This window comes from Myripristis murdjan, chromosome 19 (genome assembly GCF_902150065.1).
Source record: "Myripristis murdjan chromosome 19, fMyrMur1.1, whole genome shotgun sequence".
Classification (NCBI taxonomy): Eukaryota; Metazoa; Chordata; class Actinopteri; order Holocentriformes; family Holocentridae; genus Myripristis; species Myripristis murdjan.
In genome coordinates, this window is record NC_043998.1 from 8,557,017 (window position 1) to 8,579,611 (window position 22,595).

Here is a 22,595-nt window from a genome sequence, read left to right on the forward strand (position 1 = left end):
TATGACACTAAGTCATTCAAAGCACGTTGCAGACGAACTTTGGTTTTTACTATTGTTTTAGTTTAATTTACATGTTGGCTGTTTTGCCATTTTTTACATTTTGTCTGTAGCTTTATTAGTATATTTTTTCAAATGCTGCTGTTATTTTAGTGTTTCCATTTATGACTAAAAAATACTCATTAACTCATTACAGTGGTGAGTGACAAAGATGACTTGCAAATTAAAATTACTGACATTATGGTGAATATTTGCAGATAGATTTTTTTGTATAGTATAAAAGGAGATCTCCGATGGCTGAGTTCTTTTAGATTTGAACAACTAATGTCATTTTGAAAGCATGCTGATCAATGCCAATGTTGGTATTAGGTTTGTTGTAGAACAGTGTGTAGGATTTAGTGAATGCATACAACGCACTTGTGTTGCACTGGCCTGTCTGAGCCACTGTAGAAACACAGCAAAGCAAGATGGCAGCCCACGTAAAACCAGGACCTGCGCTTATGTAGATAAAGACTTATTGTATCTTTATGAAAACTGTGATTCTTCACTTCTGTTTTTAGACACTAATAAAAAGCATAACCCATTTCTGTCGTCAACTCAATTAAAATCCTACACGCTGCTCCTTTAAAATATTAATGTCCTGTTATTGGTCTGGTCCTAAGGCTTCTCTTCATTTTCCTTTTTTCTCACATAGATTGCCTTCTCCCAACACAACAGTATAATGGACCTTGTCCAGTTCTTCGTGACCTTTTTCAGGTAAGTCAAAGTGACTTGAATTTATGTGTTAACTAACTTATAAGAAGTTTTTCAGCTGAGGTCATGTGTTTGTGGCATTGAGTGTTAAGCAGTCAAGTGTCTGATTCTAAATCCCACCACCTCATCTTTTGCCATATACCCTCTATTCCTCTTAAACTTCATTAGTCACTTGAGTCTAGTGGACCAGAGTTGCTTTAACAGTATATATCTATAATACATAATTTAAGGCAATACCTACTTCCTTAATTTGTATATGAGCTGTCAATGACTATTTAAATAGGTGCTCATGGCCCTGCATATGCCTTCAAGAGAGATGGCTCAGGCTTTCACCATATGATGGTCCTCTGCAAGCATTTATCCAGAGAGCAGGGCTGGAAATATTCCCTAATTTTACTTCCTAATGCTCAAACCTCAGAATGAGTCAATTCAGCTGTCTCTGAAGCACAGCCAAGCCTCCATATAAATCTTCAGCACTTCAGTATAATAGTAGCAAAATCTAAACTTTAAATGTTTTTGAAAAGCCCCAAAAGACAGTAATTTACATTGATCACTATTAAGATTAAGATCATTGAGACAGTCATTAAGATTAACTTTATCCTTGTTTTTAAGGAATTCTGTCTCACAGCATTGCTTACTATAGCCTCAGTATGTCTATAGTTTGGCTGTATGTAGCACCTCTCATCCAGAACAAATGGTACCAATAGCTTGTGGCTGGTTACATTGTTTTAAAAGAGGAACAAAGAGGATCATATTTCTTTGTAGCTTGGTAAGCTACAGTGCTGCCTACACTGAAAGTGACAGGCAGATTAATGTGGATATTGAATTTGACCTATACCTACACAAAACTAACATAAAAGACCTAAAACGCAGTCAAAACTGGATTGACTTATATACAGAGTAAAAATACATTTATAAAGTGGTTGGTGTCCCTGATTAGATCAGTGTCACTGGTGAAAACAATAATTTTCCCACCTAGCAACGATAGCCACTGACAGAAGCCAGGGGATATGTGAGTGCATGCCTGGGTATTGGTGTTAAAATTTGTCTGTGCGGTTAATGTAATGTAGAGGCCCAGAAGCTATTGTGGACACAGTGGTGTGTGCATGTGCATTTTAGTAAAAGGTGTGTTGTCCAAAGTAGCCCATGAGCTAACAAATTATCTGTGTACCTGTCAGAACGGGAGAAAAAAGACGGGGTTTGCCCAAGGCAAATGCCCATCACTTGCAGTCCACAATAACTTTTCCTGAAATGCTGTCACACAGTCACTTATCACCTGCCTACATCGGATCATATTACAGTTGAATAACCAGATTCTGTAAGTCTTGGACGGAAAGGAGAGAAAGAGAGAGATTTTATTTTTAATGCACCGGACAGCTACTTGCATCATTTGCACATGAAAGCATAAAGTATGTACATTACAATTTTTGTTCCTTTAAAAACAGTGTGCTGGTGCTTTACAGCTCAGGTGGAGGGTAGAATGGTGGGTTGTATGAATAGTTGAAGGTAATGAAACTACAATATCTAAAAATTTCTGATTTTCACACCAAGTACTGTGGTATTTTGGTGTTCTTGTTTCAAAGAGAATCACTGGAGACCATATTTCATACCATAGACCATAGCGTAGTCGCCCTAAGCAATGTGCACTGAAAAAAAAATGTTCCATGTGAAGGAACATAACAACCAAACAACAAACACACAGAGCCTAGTGCTTCTTGAGGTGCTATGAATTATGCCCCAACAGTATACAAGTTGTGAAATTTTGTAATATAAGAATAGATGCAGCATTTGCTGCAATTCTGTAATGAGACACATCAGGCATTTCAAAATGTTCATTACTGAAAACATGTGCAGCTTATAGAGTAAGTCTCTACTCTTTTGATAGCATGATAGCTGTAAATTGTCACAAGGTGAAAACTATCATCTCATATTCTGCAGTGGTTTCAAAATAATTGATAACACAACTGTCAAATCCCTAGAATGTAATTTAATCTGCAGTTGTACAGTTTCTCTAAATATCTAGCTTTTTCAAATGCACTGTCAAATTATTGTTTTGATCTGTTTTTGATGTATAGTGGATTTGGCCATTGGATATTGTCTGTCTTATCACATGATATTTGTCGTGTTTTATTTCATAAACAAGCATATAGAGGACTACTTTGTTTTACTATCTAAAATATCTTCTAGTTTTCAGTAAAGAGCAGTCCACAGCCAAATCAATATGATTTGCCACTATGCTCAGAATGTGACACTATATTTTTGTCAATATATACTACAGACTAGTGATAACATAGTGATTAGCGCAGTGTTTAACTGTACAGGGACTTACAAAATAAATAGAGCTCTTCTCAGGATTTTTTGTGGTGCTTCATGCAAGACTCATTATGCTTAGAGCAATTCAGGCTCTCTTCTGCTGTATAGCTACAAATGCATACTACACTACTTCACATGTATATGCCCAGTAGGCTAAATGTAACAGCCATTTTCCAGCTCCTATACATTTGCATACTAGAAGCATTCTGCTTGCTTTTATTTCATCCAAGTTCATGTCTATTCATGACCCAGCTCAGGCAAAGGTGTTCCTCTTTGTAGCCAGGCAAAACAGGAGAATTTTCTGTCCTTCTTTGCCCAGCTGAAATTACAGGGCTAAACTAAGCACCAAGTACTTCCACTGGGGAATGGAGTTTTAGCAAAACTCTTTTTAACTAAAACATTTTCCTCAATCTTTGAAATCCATTTGCTCAATTCTCACGCTGGCTTGTGATTTCTAAAACCAGTGGTATGAAATGAGGGAGCTCTCCATAACACATTGGACAGCATGTCCTTTGTATAATTTTGTTCACTATTTTTCTGTGTCTGTTTCCGCTTGTTTGAATTGTATTTTTCCATCGTGCACTTTATAGTAATTGCCTTCCTCTCTGGAGTCCTTGTGTGCTTGCTTCTTCTCCAGCTCTTACTGACCTATAAAGTCAGAAAAGAAGTGGAGGGCCCTGATGCTGTCACAAGCAGTAGTCCGTGTGTGGTGGTGGGGGGGATAAGACTACAGGAAACGTAATCAGCCTGATGACAAAATGTCAAATCACCCCACAGGGTTTCTGGTCCCCCTTGCATGAGAGATAGGGAGTGAAAAAATGACAGTATGAGGGGGAAAGTTCTGTTCTCCACTATTTGTCTTTTCTCTACACCATTTACAATATATATGCTGTTTTACTACCAACCTGCCAGACATCTAGCTATTTCCCCATCTCCCTTTATTTTGGTCACTACTTTGATTATATTTACCTACACAATAATAACGCAGGCTGAATCTAGAATCTGGTTGTTTGAGTTCTGGTTAAGTGCTGTGGAGACTCTCTGATTTGGTGCTGAGGTTATGAAATACAGCTGTTAAGGTTCAGCAAATCCATACCCCGTCCTGCTGGAGTGTTCGTTTTAAAGTGGTCTCTTTGCCTTTCCCAGCCATTCTCTAGTGCTGTCTCGCCTCCCTAGGGAACACAGCTGGGATGGAACTTACTACTTGTCTTGTAAACACCCCATAGCTAAGTGTGTTTTAATGTAGATAGTAAACATGTTTAATGTAGCATTTTCTGGCAGGGAGTGTTAAAGTGCCAGCGGGTCGTGGAGAAGGTTTTCTTTAAGTGACTTGACTTAAAAGCTTACAGTGGAAACCCACGTTGATCTGTCTAATTGAAACTAATTAGCACAGTCCCGCTCAAGTTCACTCCAGTTGTGTGTGTGTGTGTGTGTGTGTGTGTGTGTGTAGGCATGCATATGTCGATGAGTGTATGCATACGTGTTCTTGTGAATATTACAGCTATTCACAAGAACACTAGCACCTTCACTTAGCATTACAGCAGTTTCGTGACACACTGACTCATGCTGTCACATTGTAGCTTTCAGAATACAACTTTATTATGCTAAAGCATCTTTAGATTTTATGCCTGTGATGCATCTGATGCCATAGACACCTTTTGACATCACATCTGACAGAAGCAAATCATATACACATAAGTTGGTGCTTACATTTCACTATGCTACCAATACCACAAAACACCTGCATGCCCTGCCCCCTCCTCCTGCTCTTGACGAGCCAGTGACGTTCATCTATGAGTTAAAACATGTAGAACTGTATAGTTCAGTGAAATATCAGTCATCTAGTTACTTTTTATTTAATGTGAGGAAACTCTTTATCATTCAAAAGGATCAGGAAAGGCTTGCAGATACAATGATAGAAATAAAGAAAATGCACCGGGCTTTTTTCATGTCATTTTCCACTCTAATCAGTTTAGTTTTAGATATCCTTGCTTTGTTTCATAGAAATCAATTTTGAATAATTCTTATTATTTTTTTTTTTACATGGGATGTATTTTGATCAAAAGAACAGCAACTTTGGGTCAAAAGTGTTCAATAAATACAGGCCCTGTTTGGCTGTCGAATTGGTTGTGATTTTTTTTTTTTTTTTTTTTTTTTTAATACCGCCCCTTTAGTGATTGAGTTTGATACGCCTGAAGTAGAGAGATGCTATTGATTTTTTTTTCCTTTCTTCTTTCTTTCTTTTTTTAATGGTACTGTAGCCTTCGAGCTGAAAGATCCTGGCAACCAAGGTTCAGTCCAACAAAACATCAAGAAAGGTCAAGACAAAAGACAACAGCATTTGAGATCATGAAAAGAATCCCATTTTTTTCTTAGCCCAAGACTATTGTACAAACATTTTAAATGTAATAAGGTATATTTTCTGTTTAAATTGTACCTATAATGTAGCCTGTATTTTCAAGGTAGTTTTTTATACTATCAGTATGTGAATAAAGAAGGTTTGGCTGGCTGATCAACATATAAAAATGTAACTGTCTGTAAGGACTTGACTTGACTCAAAACAGTTTCAATTATTGGATTTTGTTAAAAGAATAATAAAAATCTTGACTGACTTGATCTTGACTTTAAACAAAGCAGTTCATTGAGTTTCTGAATCAGGCTGACTGGCGGTGCTGTAGCCATTGAGTGTTGCGAAGATGGAAATTTCCCAACTCCAACTAAGGAATATTGTTTAGTTTTAAAAAATGATAGCCAGACATCCAGTCACTGGTAGGAGATTGATAATGGAATGAAAAAAGGTAAATAAAAACATTGGAAACTTAAGGTGCAGGTCTTTATGAATCCAAACACCACAATATTAGGAAAAAGCCTCAGGCTTTTTTTTTTTTTTTCCTTTGGTCATAGATGCTCCAAATAGAAAGTGCATAGTGTGAAGGTGTCGTCCAAATGTGTCAAACATGTGTCAATCCCACTGACACAGTATCACTAGCAAATCCATCTCAGTATGAATAGATTATTCACAGAATGCACATACATACCAGATGTCAATTTGGTACACTAGCTACTGACATCAGCCATAGTAAGTGACAATGTGTCATATGTCTATCTTTGGGTCGGAAGTGTTTGGTAAACTTCTTGAAGCCACAGATGGAAATCCACGGCCTCTGTAGATCGGGAACAGTGACATTCAACTCATTCTATACCAGCAGAAATGTTAGAAAAACTGTAATCTTGTCAAACTAAGTCTGTGTCTATGTGTGCGTCATCCTTCATGACTTACTCAGAGAAGTTAGACACATATCACAGAAAACACTAGTTACATAGTACAAGTTAACATCTAGTATCCTCAGCTGTGCAAGTGAACCTATGCCATATCCAAAACGAATATGTCCCTGTATAAAGACTTTATTTTTGTCATTCACTACCTTAGGGAGTGACAACCTTTGTAATTGCGGAACGCCTTTTATTAACAACAGAAGCAGATGGAGCAGCAAAGGGGATTTAAGCTTGTTTACTGTCTAAAATACAGACGATGAAAGCCAGGCATCTGTCTGGGGATTTTTTGTCACTACTGCCACATGATAATCTCATTCAAGCCCCCCTGTTTGCCATTATCTTCAAAAGTGTCTGAGATGCTGTGAGGTCCCTTTAAAAGCATAAGAGGGTTCCCATCTTTTTATGTGCATCCTAAAATTAATTCAACATACAGAGATGTTTACCAATATGCTCATATCTTCTCAGAAGCAGTTTACCTTCACTCAACAAATTGCACTTTCTGCTTTTGGTGATTTAACTGTTTAATTGTTTGAGAGGCTATATTTATGAAAAAGTGTTTCTACCTTCAGAGAAATTGGCAAAACAGAGGGACCACATACAAATATACACTATATGGGAAAAAAGTATTGGGCCACACCTCTTGATCATTGAATTCAGGTGTTTCATTCAGTCCCATTGCCACAGGTGTATAAAATCAAACACCTAGCCAAGCATCTGCCTATACAAACATTTGTGAAAGAATGGGTCTTTCTAAAGAGCTCGATGTATTCCAGTGTGGTACTGTAATAGTAATGTAATAGGATGCCACCGTTGTAACAATACAAGTCAGTTGGTGAAATTTCTTCCCTCCTAGATATTCCATCATCAACTGGAGAGCTGAAGAGGGATCCATCCTCAGTTGCACTCATTAGGTTTCTTACTATTTTTTCTCCCTGTTAAAGGTTTTTTAGGGAGTTGTTCCTCATCTGATGTGAGGGTCTAAGAACAGAGGATGTTGTATTGCTATAAAGCCCCTTGAGGCAAATTTGTAATTTGTGAAATTGGGCTATACAAATTAAAATTGACTTGACTTGACAATACTAACTTCAAGTGGTATTATTGCAAAGTGGAGGAATCACAGCAGCTCAGCCACCAAGTGGCAGACCAAGTTACAGAGCGGGGTTGCCGAGTGCTGAGGTGCATAGTGCATAAAAGTGGCCAACGCTCTGCTGACTCAATAACTGCAGAACTCCAAACCTCCTCTGGCATCAGTGGTGGAAACGTTCTGTGGAGTGACAAATCATGCTTCTCTATCTGACAGTCTGATGGATAGCTCTGGGTCTGGTGAATGCCAGGAGAACATTCCCTGCCTGACTGCATTGTGCTGACTGTAGAGTTTAGTGGAGGAGGGATAATGCTATGGGCTTGTTTTTCTGGGGTTGGCCCCTAAGTTCCAGTGAAGGGAATTGTTAATGCTTCAGCTTAGCAAGACATTTTGGACAATTCTCTGCTTTTAACTTTGTGGGAACAGTTTGGGGAAGGCCCTTTTCTTTTCCAGCATGACTGTGCCCCAGTGCACAAAGCAAGCTCCCTAAAGGCATGGTTGGGTGAGTTTTGTGTGGAAGAACTTGACTGGCCCTGCACAGAGCCCTGACCTCAACCCCATCCAACACCTTTGGGATGAACTAGATCTGAGACTGTGAGCCAGGCCCTTTGGTCCAATATCAGTGTCTGACCTCACAAATGCTCTTCTGGATGAATGGGCAAAAATTCCCACAGACACACTCCAAAATCTTGTAGAAAGCCTTCCCAGAAGAGTGAAAGCTGTTCTAGCTACAAAGGCCAAATCCATATTAATGCCTGTGGATTTAGAATGAGATGTCATAAAAACTATTGTATGTGTAATTTGTAGGTGTCCCAATACTTATGTTCATATCGTGTATCTTTGATACCCGGAATCAGGAATGGGGTCATGTTCAGTCCCAGCTAAGTCAGTTGATAATGCACCTAGTGAAATAGCAATAATTTGGTTAACAAGGATGCAGTGATTCATCCATTGCATCAGTGCATCAATTGTAACTTCCGCTGATTCAACTGAATCGATCTGCTAAAAGAAATAACTAGGATGAATTGATCTGACGTTTGGCCTGAATCTGTATGAGCTGCTTTCAACTGATTCATTCACAATTAAAGTAACATGGTGATCTAACAGAATACTATAAATTACTGAACTATAACACCTTATTTGAGAATTAATAATCTTAATGTAAATCTGTAGTTCTTGTCTAAAATTGTTAAAGTACTGACTTCAACCATGGCTTACAAACTTAAACCAAAATGATTTTTTTCCAAAAAGAAAATCTTTTATTGAATTGCCAGACAGTGAACTGAATTGATATTAAGCCAAAGATTCACAAACTTATGGATTAATTTTTTAGCATCCATCCACGGAATTTCATTGCTTCCGTTGTTAAATCTTCCTGTTTGATCTTCACCATACATTTTACATTTTTTTCCTCACCATGGATCATGCAATCAGTTCAGCACACTGTGAGTCTTAAGTGGTTGTTTGATGCTAGCTTAGTGTATGTCAGAACCACTCATGTGCACTTCTTCATATGAAGTACTTGACAGAAATAAGTGGAAAAGCTATAATTTTTCTTGTCACACAATACTTAAGTTGACCAAGCGACAAGCCTGTACAATCAGCAGAACGTCTCTTTGACACGTAAGAGTCATTACATTCTCATCTGTCACTGGCCTAATGAGGTAGGAGCTCTCAATCAATCCCTTGCTGATTGATTTCCCCTGTTTAATGACTTAACTGTTGGGTTATTAATTGAAGTAATCAGCTACAGTATTCACTCTATTGAAAAAAATCATTTATCTCCTCAGATCATTTCTCGTGATTTGTCTTTTAGAAGTTAAGGTTCAAATTCATTTAGAGCCCCATCTCAAAGGGCTTTGCAGGCCCACAGTTTAAATAACATGACACTCCCTGAATTCTGATGCAATGACCAAAAAAAAAAAAAAAAAAAAAAAAACTATTGAGAAAATTGAAGAAATCTTGAGAAGCACCACAGAACCCCTCGCGGCTGGCCAGGAGTGCAGTGGGTGCCAAGTGGGCATTTATCAAATTAAAGTTAGACGGAAACTTGTGACAAAGGGATATTTGAATACCAGTGGTCCAAAAAGGATCATCCCATTTCAGCTAATGACATTTAGCTCTTTGAATATATTAAGCGGAAGACATCCTGCAAGACTGAAATATTGTAACAGTATTTCATAGTCTGGCAATCCCTTGCCAAGCCTGAAATACCAGACAGAAGTTATTTCTGTGTGATGTGCACACACGTTTTTAGGAAGGCTGTATCATACAAGATTGTATACCATTGAATCTGGTGAATATGGTGTATTTCCCAACTTGGATTACAGTCAAGTAATAAATGCATGTCTTTCTTAAACTAGTCTTTGAACAGGGTGGTTTAGTGGTCTTTTACAATCATGACTATACCATCTACAGCATTAACTTCATGGCTTTAAATCCAGTTCCTTTTATATCGTTCTACTTTATATATTTGTGTCTGTTCTATTGGACATCCACTGTGTTAGTCTGGAGTTAATTATGGTGTGCTGTCATATTTGTGCTGTGCTCCTCATCTTCAATTAAAACAGTTTTTGGCAGGCAGTACAGGTTTTTATGTGGTGGAGGTTCAAAATCTGAGAATTTCAGCCAATGCAGGACTTAAAAATATTAATCCATGCAATATAGTAGCATGAAACTCCTCAAGGTAGGCTGCATGTTTGTCTTCAGTGACTGTTGTTGCAAAATTAATAGTAGACTGCCCCCTATATAAATGGAATAGGGCTCTTCTGAGGACAACAGTCATTAGATGGGGTTTGCTTGCCTGACCTGTTTTCCCCTTTCTTTCCAGTTGCTTTCTGTCGCTCCTCCTGGTGGCTGCAGTGGTGTGGAAGATCAAACAGACCTGCTGGGCTTCAAGGCGGCGAGAGGTAAGTCCACTGAACATGTTCAGCATGTGAGACACAACTGACCACAAGTTATATAAGTTCACCTTCAGTTTGTCCAAGTTCAAGTTTATTCTGTTAATTCTCAAAAGTTTGCACAAGACACTATCTCAGTGTTTGAAAATCCACTTTCTCACAGTGCTTCTTTGCTTCTCCAAATACAGTTTTATCAATATATATATATATTTTTCACTATCATTCCATCTTGGAAAACAAGTCCTAAATATAATATCAACCACACTAAATGGCAAGGAAATGATCTCAAATTAAAGATCAGTGAGTGTATATGTGTGCTAATTTTATTCATTCATTCATTCATTCTTTTTTTTTTTTTTTTTGCCATTGTCAGCATTAGTCACACTAAAACAACTTATAGGCCCCTTTTCTGCATAGAAAGGACTACAGATTTCTTACAGTTTTATGATTTCTACACCCAATTATAAAAATAAACATTTTAATGAAAGATTGCACATTTAAGTGTACCATCCCCTTAAATTTGGATTCTTTCCACTCTTGAAATGTATGGTCTTTTGGCACATGGACTTGTGATAAAGAAAGTAGCAAAACTGAAGTTTTAGTGTGTCAGAGACTTGCATTTTCTGTTTAGGTGAATTATGTAAATTCCAAAAAGGTATTGATGTTTTTAAGTCAAACTCAACTCCTAACGCCTAATGTTTGGGCATAATCATATGTACAAACATTAAGATAATAATAATTCTTATGAACTCTGGATTTAAGCTTTAAAGTGGACCAGGAGAAAATAAGTTGGAGGAAGCTGGTAGAAATATTGAGAATGACTTAAGGAAAAGGGGATGGAATGAAAATGAAAAAATAATTTTTCAGTGTTGATATGGAGGATGGGGTTGAGAAAAGATTGAGATGAAAAGGAGTGCAAGATGAGATGATTGGCATTTGAAATAAGAAAGAGGGTAAGAGAGATAGGGGCCAGGGAAGAGAGCAAGAGTGGAAGTGTATGCAAATTCACTTTATTGCTCTTACCCAAAAAAGCTTGGGGTGGTTGCTGGTTTCTGTAAAGGCAACCATCATTTCCATCCCTTCAAATTGAATTCCTCTGTTCCTGTAGATGCTGTAAAGTCCTCAATAGCAGGGAGCTTCACCTTTAAGTTTAATTTGGTGCACATCCAAGCCTCTAACCTGCAGTCCACTAATAAGTGTATTAAAGCTCTGACAATTCATTTCCCTTTAGGGGATGACATTCATAATCATAGGGTCTGATTTTTATGCCCTCTAATTGATATATAAAAACAAACATGAGCGATAGCCACCGTGCCATAGAACCATGCATATCCAAAGAATTAAAGTCAATAAAGATTAATGCAGGCAGATGGGCTCCATCATTAAAATTCTGCTCACTTTTTCACGTTGCTTCTGGCATTCCTATCATCTGTTTGTCACTGCCCTCCAGCTGTCACATGAAAATAAATAAATATAGAAATACAATCCTTTATCTTTTAATTTCAATTGATTGAGAAGTTTGGACATTGCAGGAAAAAAAAATAACTTTCAACCATGTTCAGTTATCTTTCCACTCTTGTTTTCTTGAAGGGCTGGAAAGAGATTTGTCTATCATTTTGCTTGATTTATATATCTATATATATATATTTATCTTTCACAAGAGTGTAATAGTCTTTCACAGGAATATAATCACATACATCATGCCCAACCCCCAGACATGTAAACTATTATCTCCTCTAAGCATGTTGACAGAATTTCTCTTTGAAATAATAATGCTTTGAATCATCCCTCGAATCACTCATCAGGTGCCGTTTAAATTAGAAAATTTAAGTGATTTAGGGTTCATCCTGGAAGGCTTTTCAAGGATTAGCTGCAGTGAAGTTCCTCTCCAGTTAATCAGCGTCCTTTCAGAAACAGAAGGCTGGAGAAACCTTTCTTAATACTGTTAAGAGTTTCCCTTGACTCTGAATTTTTGATTAGGTTCCCACAACCAGTGACTGGGTGGATACTTTGTCACTTTGGTACGTTGTTAGAAATGATCTTCACTGACTAAGCACTATATTGTTTACTGCATTACATGCTTCTTTTTAGTAAATGTAATGCTTTCTGATAGATTTCTTCAATTTCATTTTTACACTGAATGAACAGTTCTGTGTATGTGCTTCAGAGATTATCCAAAATAATTGCCTTTTTTAAAGATTTTTTTTTTGGCATTTCTGCTTTATTGGACAGTCATAGTAGAGAGAGACAGGAAAGACAGGGGAGAGAGAGGGGATGACATGCAGCAAAGGGCCTGAGGTCGGATTTGAGCCCAGGACGCTGTGATCAGGACTGAGCCTTTGTACATGGTTCGCGCTCTTATCCGGAGAGCCACCGGGGCACCCCATAATTGCCTTTTTAGTGAACTTTTTAGACAACAGAATGTGCAAAAAGGCAAGAGGTGTTCGCACCCTCGAGCATGAGTGTAAATACTATATGCCACTTAATTATCAACGGCAGTCCTTTGTGTATGTACACTCCTTTTGCTTGTAACCTACTTTTTCAAACTTTGTAAATAGTGCACATGTGTTGGTAACTCTACTTGTAAAAGTTATAATACCCTTGAGGATGTTTTCAACTGTCAATATAGGAACTGATCATGCCTCTCCTTTTTTGCCACATTACCAAGATACCTAAATTACTATAGATTTTTGCAGTGATTATCTTGAATTATTAATTTGAAGAGCATTATAGCAGTCTATATTTCATAGTGTGACACCTCACTGCTCTTTTTATGCTGATTCAGGCCTGCTTGCTTTATCTTTGAATATAATGGTAAAATAGTGATCCATTTTAGCAGGTCAATTAGATTTTTTTTTTTTTTCAAATACGTAGGTTAAATGCAAGAATTCATGAGTTTATAGTTTCCCCCTGCTGCTGTTCATAAGAACAACCCCCACTCTCTATCTTGCTCTCTCCTTGAGTTTAATAAGCTCAGCTATCAGTGTCTGACATGTGCTGACATAATCAATCCCTCTCTGAAACGCTACCTTCAAATCCCCCCCAAAAACAAGATCTTGTCTCTCTAGCTGTGCCCCCACAAATGACTACAGCAAACAAAACCCCTGGACATATTAGTTATCCAAATTTGATTAATTCCTTTGAGCAGCTGTGCAGCAACTATAAAGTAGCAAATGATAATGTAATAGCTGTTGTACAATGTAAAAACTGACCAAAATGTCATAAAATGACCCTCCAAATACAATTAGTGTTCTTTTTTTTTCTTAGTGCTTTTCACTTTATAAGGTGTGTTGCATATTTCCGGCAGGTGTTGGATAATGATATTAATATGATTATTATGATAATGACAGTGATAATAGCAATGATAATGTCTGAGAATGAAGAATGAGTGTGTAATAACTGCATTACATTATTATTCATTACTATCATCAGTAATACATCAAAACTATGTTACTTTGCAAAGTACTGGTTTATCTGATACCTTTGAGCTTATTATATATAAGCTGTATTATAGTTTTGACCCATTTTTTAACTTATTATTACATTTTGATAAGTTGTAACATTTTTTCAGCATTTTGTATGTTGCAGGCTACTTTTGGTTGCTGAGAGTCATGTGGCCTGGTGTGTGCTCTGTTAACCTGGTTCCATTTTACTTGAGAAATTAAACAGTATTATTATGGCCAATTTCTAGTGTGTATCTATTTAGCTGACCAAACACTGTGATTGCTATGATGCCCACAAAGTAAAATTTTCAGCTGAAAGAGTGTTATCATTGCCTGAGGTGCACGTTGCTTAACTGTCTATGAAAGGATCATGCAGCCGCTCCTGTCCAAATCATTAAGGCAGAGGCACTGTGATGACATTCGTAGTTACATATTTGCCATTCTGCATGTTGCTTTTACTAGTTGCCTTTTTTATGTTGCATTCTGCACTCACACTTAGTGGTTGATGTGAAATTCCTCTTCTGTTGCCAGAAAGCTTTCAGTCTTGTGCAGTTCTGTCACAGGATGCATTGGTCATTATAAACAGTCAGTCATTATCTGTGATAATAAAGTAAAATATTCTCAGTGGAAATTCTAATTGCACATTTGTTTTGAGATAAATTGGGATGATCCTGGATAGACTAAAGCAGTCCAGCTGATTTTTCCCATTGGTGAACTGATTGGGTTTTCACTGAATATTGTGTCCTGCTAATTTGGAAAGCCTTGTGAGCAACCCGTGCACTTGTTCAAATAAAGGAAGCGAGGAATTGGGCTGCAGTGTATCTAGTGCTCCTAAGCTCCCATCTGAAATAAGGACATGCAATGAATGAGTCTTAATGAGGCTTCTGTGGCAAAGACAATAACGAGGCACCGATCTGTTGGAGTGTAACATGGGCCTCTGACAGTTTTTGAACTCTTGGTAATGTTTTGTTGGCGCTGTGATGTGAAGTCTTTATTTCAGCTTCTCATGTGGTCCAGATCCATGACGTTGTGCAGGCATATGAACCAGTTTTTGTGCAGAATTTGGGTTTACTGTATACAGTAAACCCACTGGAAGTGAGAATTGTATGTCGCCATACAAACTAGGTACCATTTGTATTTAATTTTGAAGTCAAAGATGAAAGGAGGAATATTATAATAATGACTTTGAGCAGCTTTTTACCAGTGGGTTATCTATCTGTGAGCTCTAGTGCAGACTCAGTCTGACCATAGTGAACTGTAACCAGGTGCTTATGCTCCTAATGGATACATGATTTCTGTGAGGAGTTTGAAAGATTGGGTTTAACAAACAATTATCTGTTAGCTGTCTTATAATTTGGTCTTCTGCAAGGGTCTAAGTATATTCCTATATGGCCGCACAGGGGAAAACATTATATTTGAATCATTGTAGTTCAGGATAGGTGACAAGACTTGGATCCTGAGAGGGGACAAAGAGATGAAAAGGCAACGGCTGTAAATGTCACTGAGGAGGAAGAAAGCTGACCTCTTTGAAGCAACCTGTGGGGGATAGGGAAGGAGGGGGCACTGACATTTCACGAGATTGCAGCACAGAGATGTTTCCCACACAAATATGGGGATGTATCTAATGCAGTGTGTACCTGGGTACAAATGTATAGGAGGTACACACACACACTTTTCGCAGCATATGGGCTGCTATTGTCAAACATCATCCAAATACAAGTTACACATTAGGACCATCATGTAGATTGGTGGTATTTCACACTGTAATGCCTTAGAGCCATGCAGCAAATATGCATGTGGGGGGTGTTCATTCAGACAAACACAGTCACACAGGTTGTCTCTTAAAGGATTTTCCCCCCTTCCCAGTGCAAATATTACAGTGCTAAGCAAAGTGAAACACAGCTCCCAACAATACAGACCTCAGATTGCCTTTTCAGATTGTCACTGTATGACCATCGCTGCAGAGCGGCACAGCTTTTCTAATGTAGCGATAAGGTCAAGGATGAGAGACTAAACCACAGAAAAAAGACAGATCAAGATATTGTACATAACTGATTAAAAATAAACTTAGTCCAGAGAATTGCAGGTGAAGAAGCTTCAGGATCGTTGTTCAGGAGGAGCAGACGGTGTATCTAGTAGTGGATGAAAGTCAGTATTAGATTGTGTAGGAACACTAGTGGAAGAATGCCCTCGAACCGAAGGCAGAAGGGTTACCTAATGGGTAGCAGAAATGTCATGCCACTAAAGCATTCATACAAAGTGAAGGATTCAAATAGTGTTTAACATGGAAGCCTTGATTTCTCCCAGTGAAAACAACCATTTAGAGCTGACATTCCGAAAGCACCCCAAGCTATTATTGAGAGGCAGGTCCCTCAAAAAGCATGAGCAGACGTCGTTATTTGTATTCAGCACATTAAACTGTAATCTACATTCACATCCACCAATAAATTACCAACTGTTGTTAAAAGCTATAATCAGTCCTGATGAGTTGTCCTGGTAATGCTGTCAGAAATACATATAGCCCTTCTCTCAGTAGACTATTGTGCATACAGTATAACAGCAGTGACACTGTATGGCTCAGGTTCAACATGGCTGTAAGTTTTTAGAGTGTGTGTGGGTGGCCGAGACACTTCAATTTTCGTTCCTTTTCTTGTGCATGTATAAGGTTTGGTGATTTCCTCTGGCTGTAGTGAATTAACAATGTTGTGCCATGTTTTTCTCTTTATGTGATGGTTGTCACATGCTTTGTAGAATGCATTATTGTTCTTGCATGGATGACACCGAAAGAAGCACATACTAATTGCATAATTGTCAAATGCCTCTCAGCTGGCATGGTTTCACACTCTGCTCTTCCCTTGAAGAGTTCAATCAGCAGCCATCGATTGCTGTAATAAGATTATCCCACACTTAAGCCCCTGGTCACCTTGATTGTACCTTGTTCTGTTTGAAAGTCTGCACTCTAAAATGTACACCAGCATAACTGAGTGATTTGGAGTTGAACTTAAATAATAGCTTACTTTTTTTTTTTTTTTTTTTTTTTTTTTTTTTGGCTGTTTAGCCCAGTTTTTGCAATAGAATTATCTTCCTTTTTTGGCTTCTCTGACAAATTGAATTGGAAGTGACCTTCCATGGAAAATGGTTGAATGGTACAGTGACTTTACTGGGGGAAAAAAATGCGACTGCCAAATTAATTTGGACAAACATTTTTCAACTGAAGAGTATTTTCAGCATTAAAATGAAAATGAAAATGAAGTAGTTTTTATCCTTTAGTGTCTTTATTTCTTCTTGCTTAGATTGTTCTACCTCCATTTCTGGCTTCCTCTCTCGTCCCCAAGGGAAACAAAATGCGGAAGCTAGTATTTTAACACAAACAAACAGAGAAATTGACATAGGCAGATTCTAACATCTTTTAAATTGGTGATGCCATGGTTTCAGAATTAATTTTAAGATCCCTTGAGGCAGAGTTGCATCAGGTACCATGCTGTATCACAGACTTTGCATCCATGAAGCATAGCACTACCCAGCATTTGTTTATTAAGCGCAAGGAGCACTGCTCGTCCACAAAACCTTCTCTATATTAGTGTCACAGCAAAGAAGCTTGAACAGGGTATCCAAGGAGAGTTGAATTGAGAGCAGATGGAATCCAAGAAGCTTCTTCAGTAATATAATACCTAGGAAGCTTCTGGTATGAAAACTGAAACATTTTCAAGAATCCACAAACAAATCCAGTTGCCCTCAGTACAACTCCACTTGGATAACCATAACTGGATGGCAGAGAGCCTTCACAGAAGCCTGAAGATGGTAATATTATTGCCACTGGCCTGAGAGCAAGACTTTGATATGATACAACTCTTTCCTATGTTCTCATTTGCCTTTTTAATACACATATTTAGAAGAGGTCCTGTCAACATTGGGGCAGAAACACACTCATCTGACTTTTATCACAGGGTTTATCACAAGGTTGAAGAAACGAAAATTCTGACCATGTATTAATGTAAGGTTGGCCACGTGGTTGAGCTGCACTCAACAGGCCTGCTCAGAGTGAGAGCCTCGATGTTTGTATCCACTGCAGCCTAATAGCCTAAATGTGTTAAAATTCAATAAACATTCAATATAATAATCATGTAATATGGTCAACCACACCATTATTAAATCACTGGCATCCAATGGCAGGCTCAATAGACCCCTTCACAGCCTACATCATCGGAAAGCTGCACGCGTTTGGTAACGGAAGTACTATTTTGCCCCGGCCGGACAAGTTAACAATGTTAAATAATACCGTCAACAGAATCAGGTTTAGGTGCAAATAAAAAATACTGGCTTCTGAAATTATGACCAAATTGCCACTATGTGAAGATTATGAAAAAAGTTAGCTTCAAATCCTGATTATGACTAAGCTACAGGAGCAATGCACCTAAGATTTTTAATATGGTGAGGAAAGTAATAAGTGAAATCTGAAATTACAGTAAAACAGTTGCAGAATTCATGTTTGCATAGCAATCGAACTCTGAACTATGCCAGCCAACAACACAAAATAATACTTGCCCCGCCATACGGGTGCAATTCGCAGTTAGGATGTAGTTTTCTGCTTTGTTTATTATCAGCCAAGCCTCATACATAGTGGTCTTATGTCCTTGTCTTTGGCTGGGGAGGATTTCTGACTTCAAGACACAAAACTCAGAGTCTATATTATGGTATCTGACAGTCTGTACGTGACCACAGATAACATAATCATAAGCATCAAGTGATTTGTATGCTTCTCTCTGGTGTACACGGTATGTTTCTCCGCCAAATATGTGTATATATCTGGCCACTGAATATTCGGCCATTTGCTAACGTCGTTTGTTGATGTAGCATTCTCAATCTTTGATGGATAAAGCCCTAGCATAGCTTGACAAGCTACTGTCCTCTGCCATACTTCAGTTACCTGAATGTGCGCTCAGCTCATGTTCATCATCATTGTTTACAAACAGTAAACGGGTCTATATCTTCAATAGTTTCTCATTATCGTCATTTGTTTGACTGAAATCCCCCTTAGCAAAGACAGCTTACTGTTACAGTTTATTTTTATAAATTTATACATTTATTATATTCAGAACAGATGCACCAAAGGAACTTTATAACCACTTCATAAGTAGAAAAATCAAGGTTTCTGTATTGATTCTGCAAACTAATGACTGTGGGCACAGGCAATGATCTTTGAAAAGGACAAAGTGACCTGCTTAGGTGTAGAATAAGCTCAGAGGCGGGGTGACACCTACCCTTTCACAGAGCCCTTTGAAGGGAACAAAATGCTGTATTCACAAGACAGAACATTCATGCGCTCACTTACCAAATTAATCAAGTTGCACAGCCATGCGCCACATACCCTCCTTTATCACAACAGTGAATGGTTCCAGCTTGTATACTTGACAAAATCAGTCTGTCATTGGATAAATGTTAATTGGTTTTGCAGAGTTCACTCTTGCCTATTGTTATTAACTTAGTATTCATTTCTAGAATCTCTCTTGTATTGTACTGGCCCTTTGATGATTGTATTCCCAGCACATTTTGATGCATGTGCTGGACATGGAGCAAAGTAGCAGCTTGCCCTCACTTTGCTCTCTCTCCTTTTGGTGCTTTGTTGCTTTAAATGAATTCTGCAACATGATAAATAACATTACTGCTATCTGACATTTAGGATGGATGTTGTTGGATTTGAAGCTTGTTGGAAATCACAATAAGCTTTGAGCTATTTTCTTGTTTTGCAACAACCCCGCCGGGCCCTCCATCCTGCTTTTATCTTTTTGAAAAGGGCAGAATATCTCATTTTGACCTGTGGTGGCCCAGCTTAAATGTATAAGTTTTTTTTTATTTTTTTATTGCTGGTTAAATGTTTAATTGTGAAGATGTACAACATTTCAGATTTGAAGTTTAAAAATCAGAGCTGCAAAAAATGAGAAAAATCAATCGGGTGATCAATCTCAATTTCACATGGGTGTTGTTTTTTTAGTCAGCTTTGCCTGCCCTCGGGAATGTTTGGAAAGTGATTCAACAAAGCAACGATTACATGAAATTGACCTGAACTTTCCACTTCATTCGCTTCCCATCAGCGAGTCTCTGTTACTGTATAAGAATGACGAGCAACCAGTGAGAGGCTGGTGTGGAGAAAATGCTTGACCATGAGTTGTGTCTACCCAAACTGATATAATGTGTACAATGTCCAGAATGTACAGAATACAAGCGCTGTATTTCCATTATTTTTCTTGTGTTTGTTTGACACAGTGGCAAGAGATTGGAAATAGAAGAGAGAGAGGGATATGATATGTGACAAAGATCCATGGCTGGATTCAGATCCAGGACGTCATGATTACATATGTGCTTTAGCCCTCAAGACACCCTGAGGAACTGCTCTTTTAATACCGAGCTGTGCCCTCCTTTCTTTTCTTTTCTTTTGCAGAAAATATAGATTTCTTCCATGACTCACACAAATCCCTCTTCAACGTTTCTTGACCCCTTCGCTATATATCCTCTTAAGATGTAGCATCTAGACTCACCGGGACCACAATTACCTAGATTCACTTGGTCGGTCTTTTTCCAGAAAAAGCAAGTGGTTGTACGGTAGAAGACATGAACTTACCTTGTATGCATAACACCTACGTTTGTCCAGGAAATGCTTATTGCTTTTTTAATGTAGTGTTTTGTGAGGCACTCAAATAATTAGAGGCTGTGGTTGGAGAACCTCATGCTGCTCTTACTCTGTGCAAATATCAACGAGGGTAGAGTAGTCTAGAGAAGATTTATTGAATACCTGTGTTTCCAACCCTCCATGTTTTCCTGTGTCCATCATTAGGAAGCCCAACAGAACCATAACCGACTGTTGTGAATTAGTGAATAGAGTGCTGCAGTACACTTTTTTGTAACCTTGTCACATGGATTGGATCCTTGATATCACAAGACTTTGATTCAAGGCTTCCTCAACTATTTTTTTCCCCCCACTTGTTCCATTTTGCTTGCATAATGCTATCAACCTTTCCAGACCTCATCTGAAGACTGGCAAGTAATAGCCAGGCTAATGAATGCTTAATTAGACTCAGAGTGAGGGTGGGGGTCCGGATGGAGGAATCTCAGGGTTCATTATCAAGGATAAATTCTTATTCAGGAATTAGACCACCAGGAAACTCAGCGCTTTTATACAATTGACCCAAACAGGCAGACAGTTTTATTATGGGCAGTTTGAGATAATGGGAAAGTGCTTTGACAGGCTGATGTACTTGAAAAGAGGCATCGATTTTCTTCATTTTTGTCAGAGGAGCAGACAATTTTATACTGGTCTGACACCTGCATGCTTACTTTTTGGTTTTACTTTTATGTATTATACATTTTAACCTTATTAAGCCTTTAGTAAATTTAATTTTAATATACAAGGAAATACTTTGTTGCACTCTTTGGATTTATAGTACCCCTCCAGTGTTGGTGAAGTTAGTCTGATTTTCCAGTTTGGCCTCTCTCCCTTAAAAAAAAAAAAAAAAGTTGTTTCTGTGCCTTTATCAGACAATTAGAAGTAAATGCAAGCCTACAAAATACATTTTATTTTTTTAATGAGAAGTACAGTATCTATGCAAAATTGCAGAGATTGATTTATTGATTGATAATAATACTACTATTAAAATTAAGCACTGATATTATGTTAATAATAGATCTCTGCTAATAATGTGCATATATGCCACGACCTTTTTTTTTTTAAAACAAAATTGTGTTATTTCTATATATTTCCATTCTCAGTTTGTCTTTATTCTTCAGAGCCGTAAAGACACACACACACACACATACACACACACACACACACACACACACACACACACAAACATGCACTAAGTGATTTTATTTCAGTTGACATTGTATTTTTGGCAGATGTTTGGCTATATGGATCTTTTGTTTTGAGGTTCATCTGGTTGCTGTTTTGCTGTCATTAATTGTAATTTTTGTTTTTTTGCACATTGCAATTATGGTTTTTGAATCATTCGGCAAGCGGAGTTTCTCTCATCTCTCTTCCGCCCTGTGCTCACATTTTGATTATGATTCATTTGGCAAGAACAGAATAGAGAAAAAGAACATTAAACAAAGTAATCAATGCATTTTTACTGAGAGCATTATGTTTTTATTATTTTATATAGACATTTTGGTAATATCATGTCATGATTTATTTTGGCCATGATAGTCATATAATGAAAACCTGATATCATGGCAGTCGAATACAAAATATTGTGACTACCTGCTCCTTTCATGAAATAACCAGAGGCTGCTTCAGGTGAAAGATATGATCCGTTATTGATTTCACCTATTAAACTGACTTCAGCCACGGAAGGGGGATCAACCTTATTGTTGTTTTTTTCATATAAATTGTATGTTTGTGTAAATGCTCAGCCTCCTATATTTATTCAAGGTAAGCAAAGCACAGCAGAGGGGCAGTGTATGAGGCACATCACCACAACGGCTTGCTCAGCTTACTAATCTGAAGTACAATTAGATCTTAATGCAGCACACTTCAGCTCATCACAAATCCAATAGCAATCAGTGATGTCCTTGGCACCAAAATGGTGGCCTGTTTAGATATTGATCAGGCACTGCGTCGCTGATGAAAGTGTGGCGCTCGTTGTTTTACAGTATTGATTAGCTGAGAACAAGAGAAGCTATTTTCTGCTCAATCTAAGCAACAGAAACAGTGTCACCGCTGGGCAGTAACATTTCTTCAGCCCGTGTCCATCTTTGGACCCGCATGCACCAAACGCCATACCCATAACTGTATTCACCCTAAAATTACTATATATATGTCAAATATTTAACTGT

General features: G+C 38.0%; 1 protein-coding gene across 2 annotated transcripts in view; it reads left to right on the forward strand.

The window, feature by feature from the left end:
- Nucleotides 1–22,595, forward strand: part of atrnl1b (attractin-like 1b) — a 99,677-nt gene that overhangs the window by 60,022 nt on the left and 17,060 nt on the right. The window contains exons 25-26 of one of the 2 annotated variants that reach the window (XM_030077888.1): nt 692–753; nt 10,254–10,332. In XM_030077888.1, the coding sequence (XP_029933748.1) occupies nt 692–753; nt 10,254–10,332 (141 nt within the window). Of the gene's footprint in view, nt 1–691; nt 754–5,324; nt 5,458–10,253; nt 10,333–22,595 lie in introns of those variants that run through there. The other variant, XM_030077889.1, reaches the window with a different exon arrangement.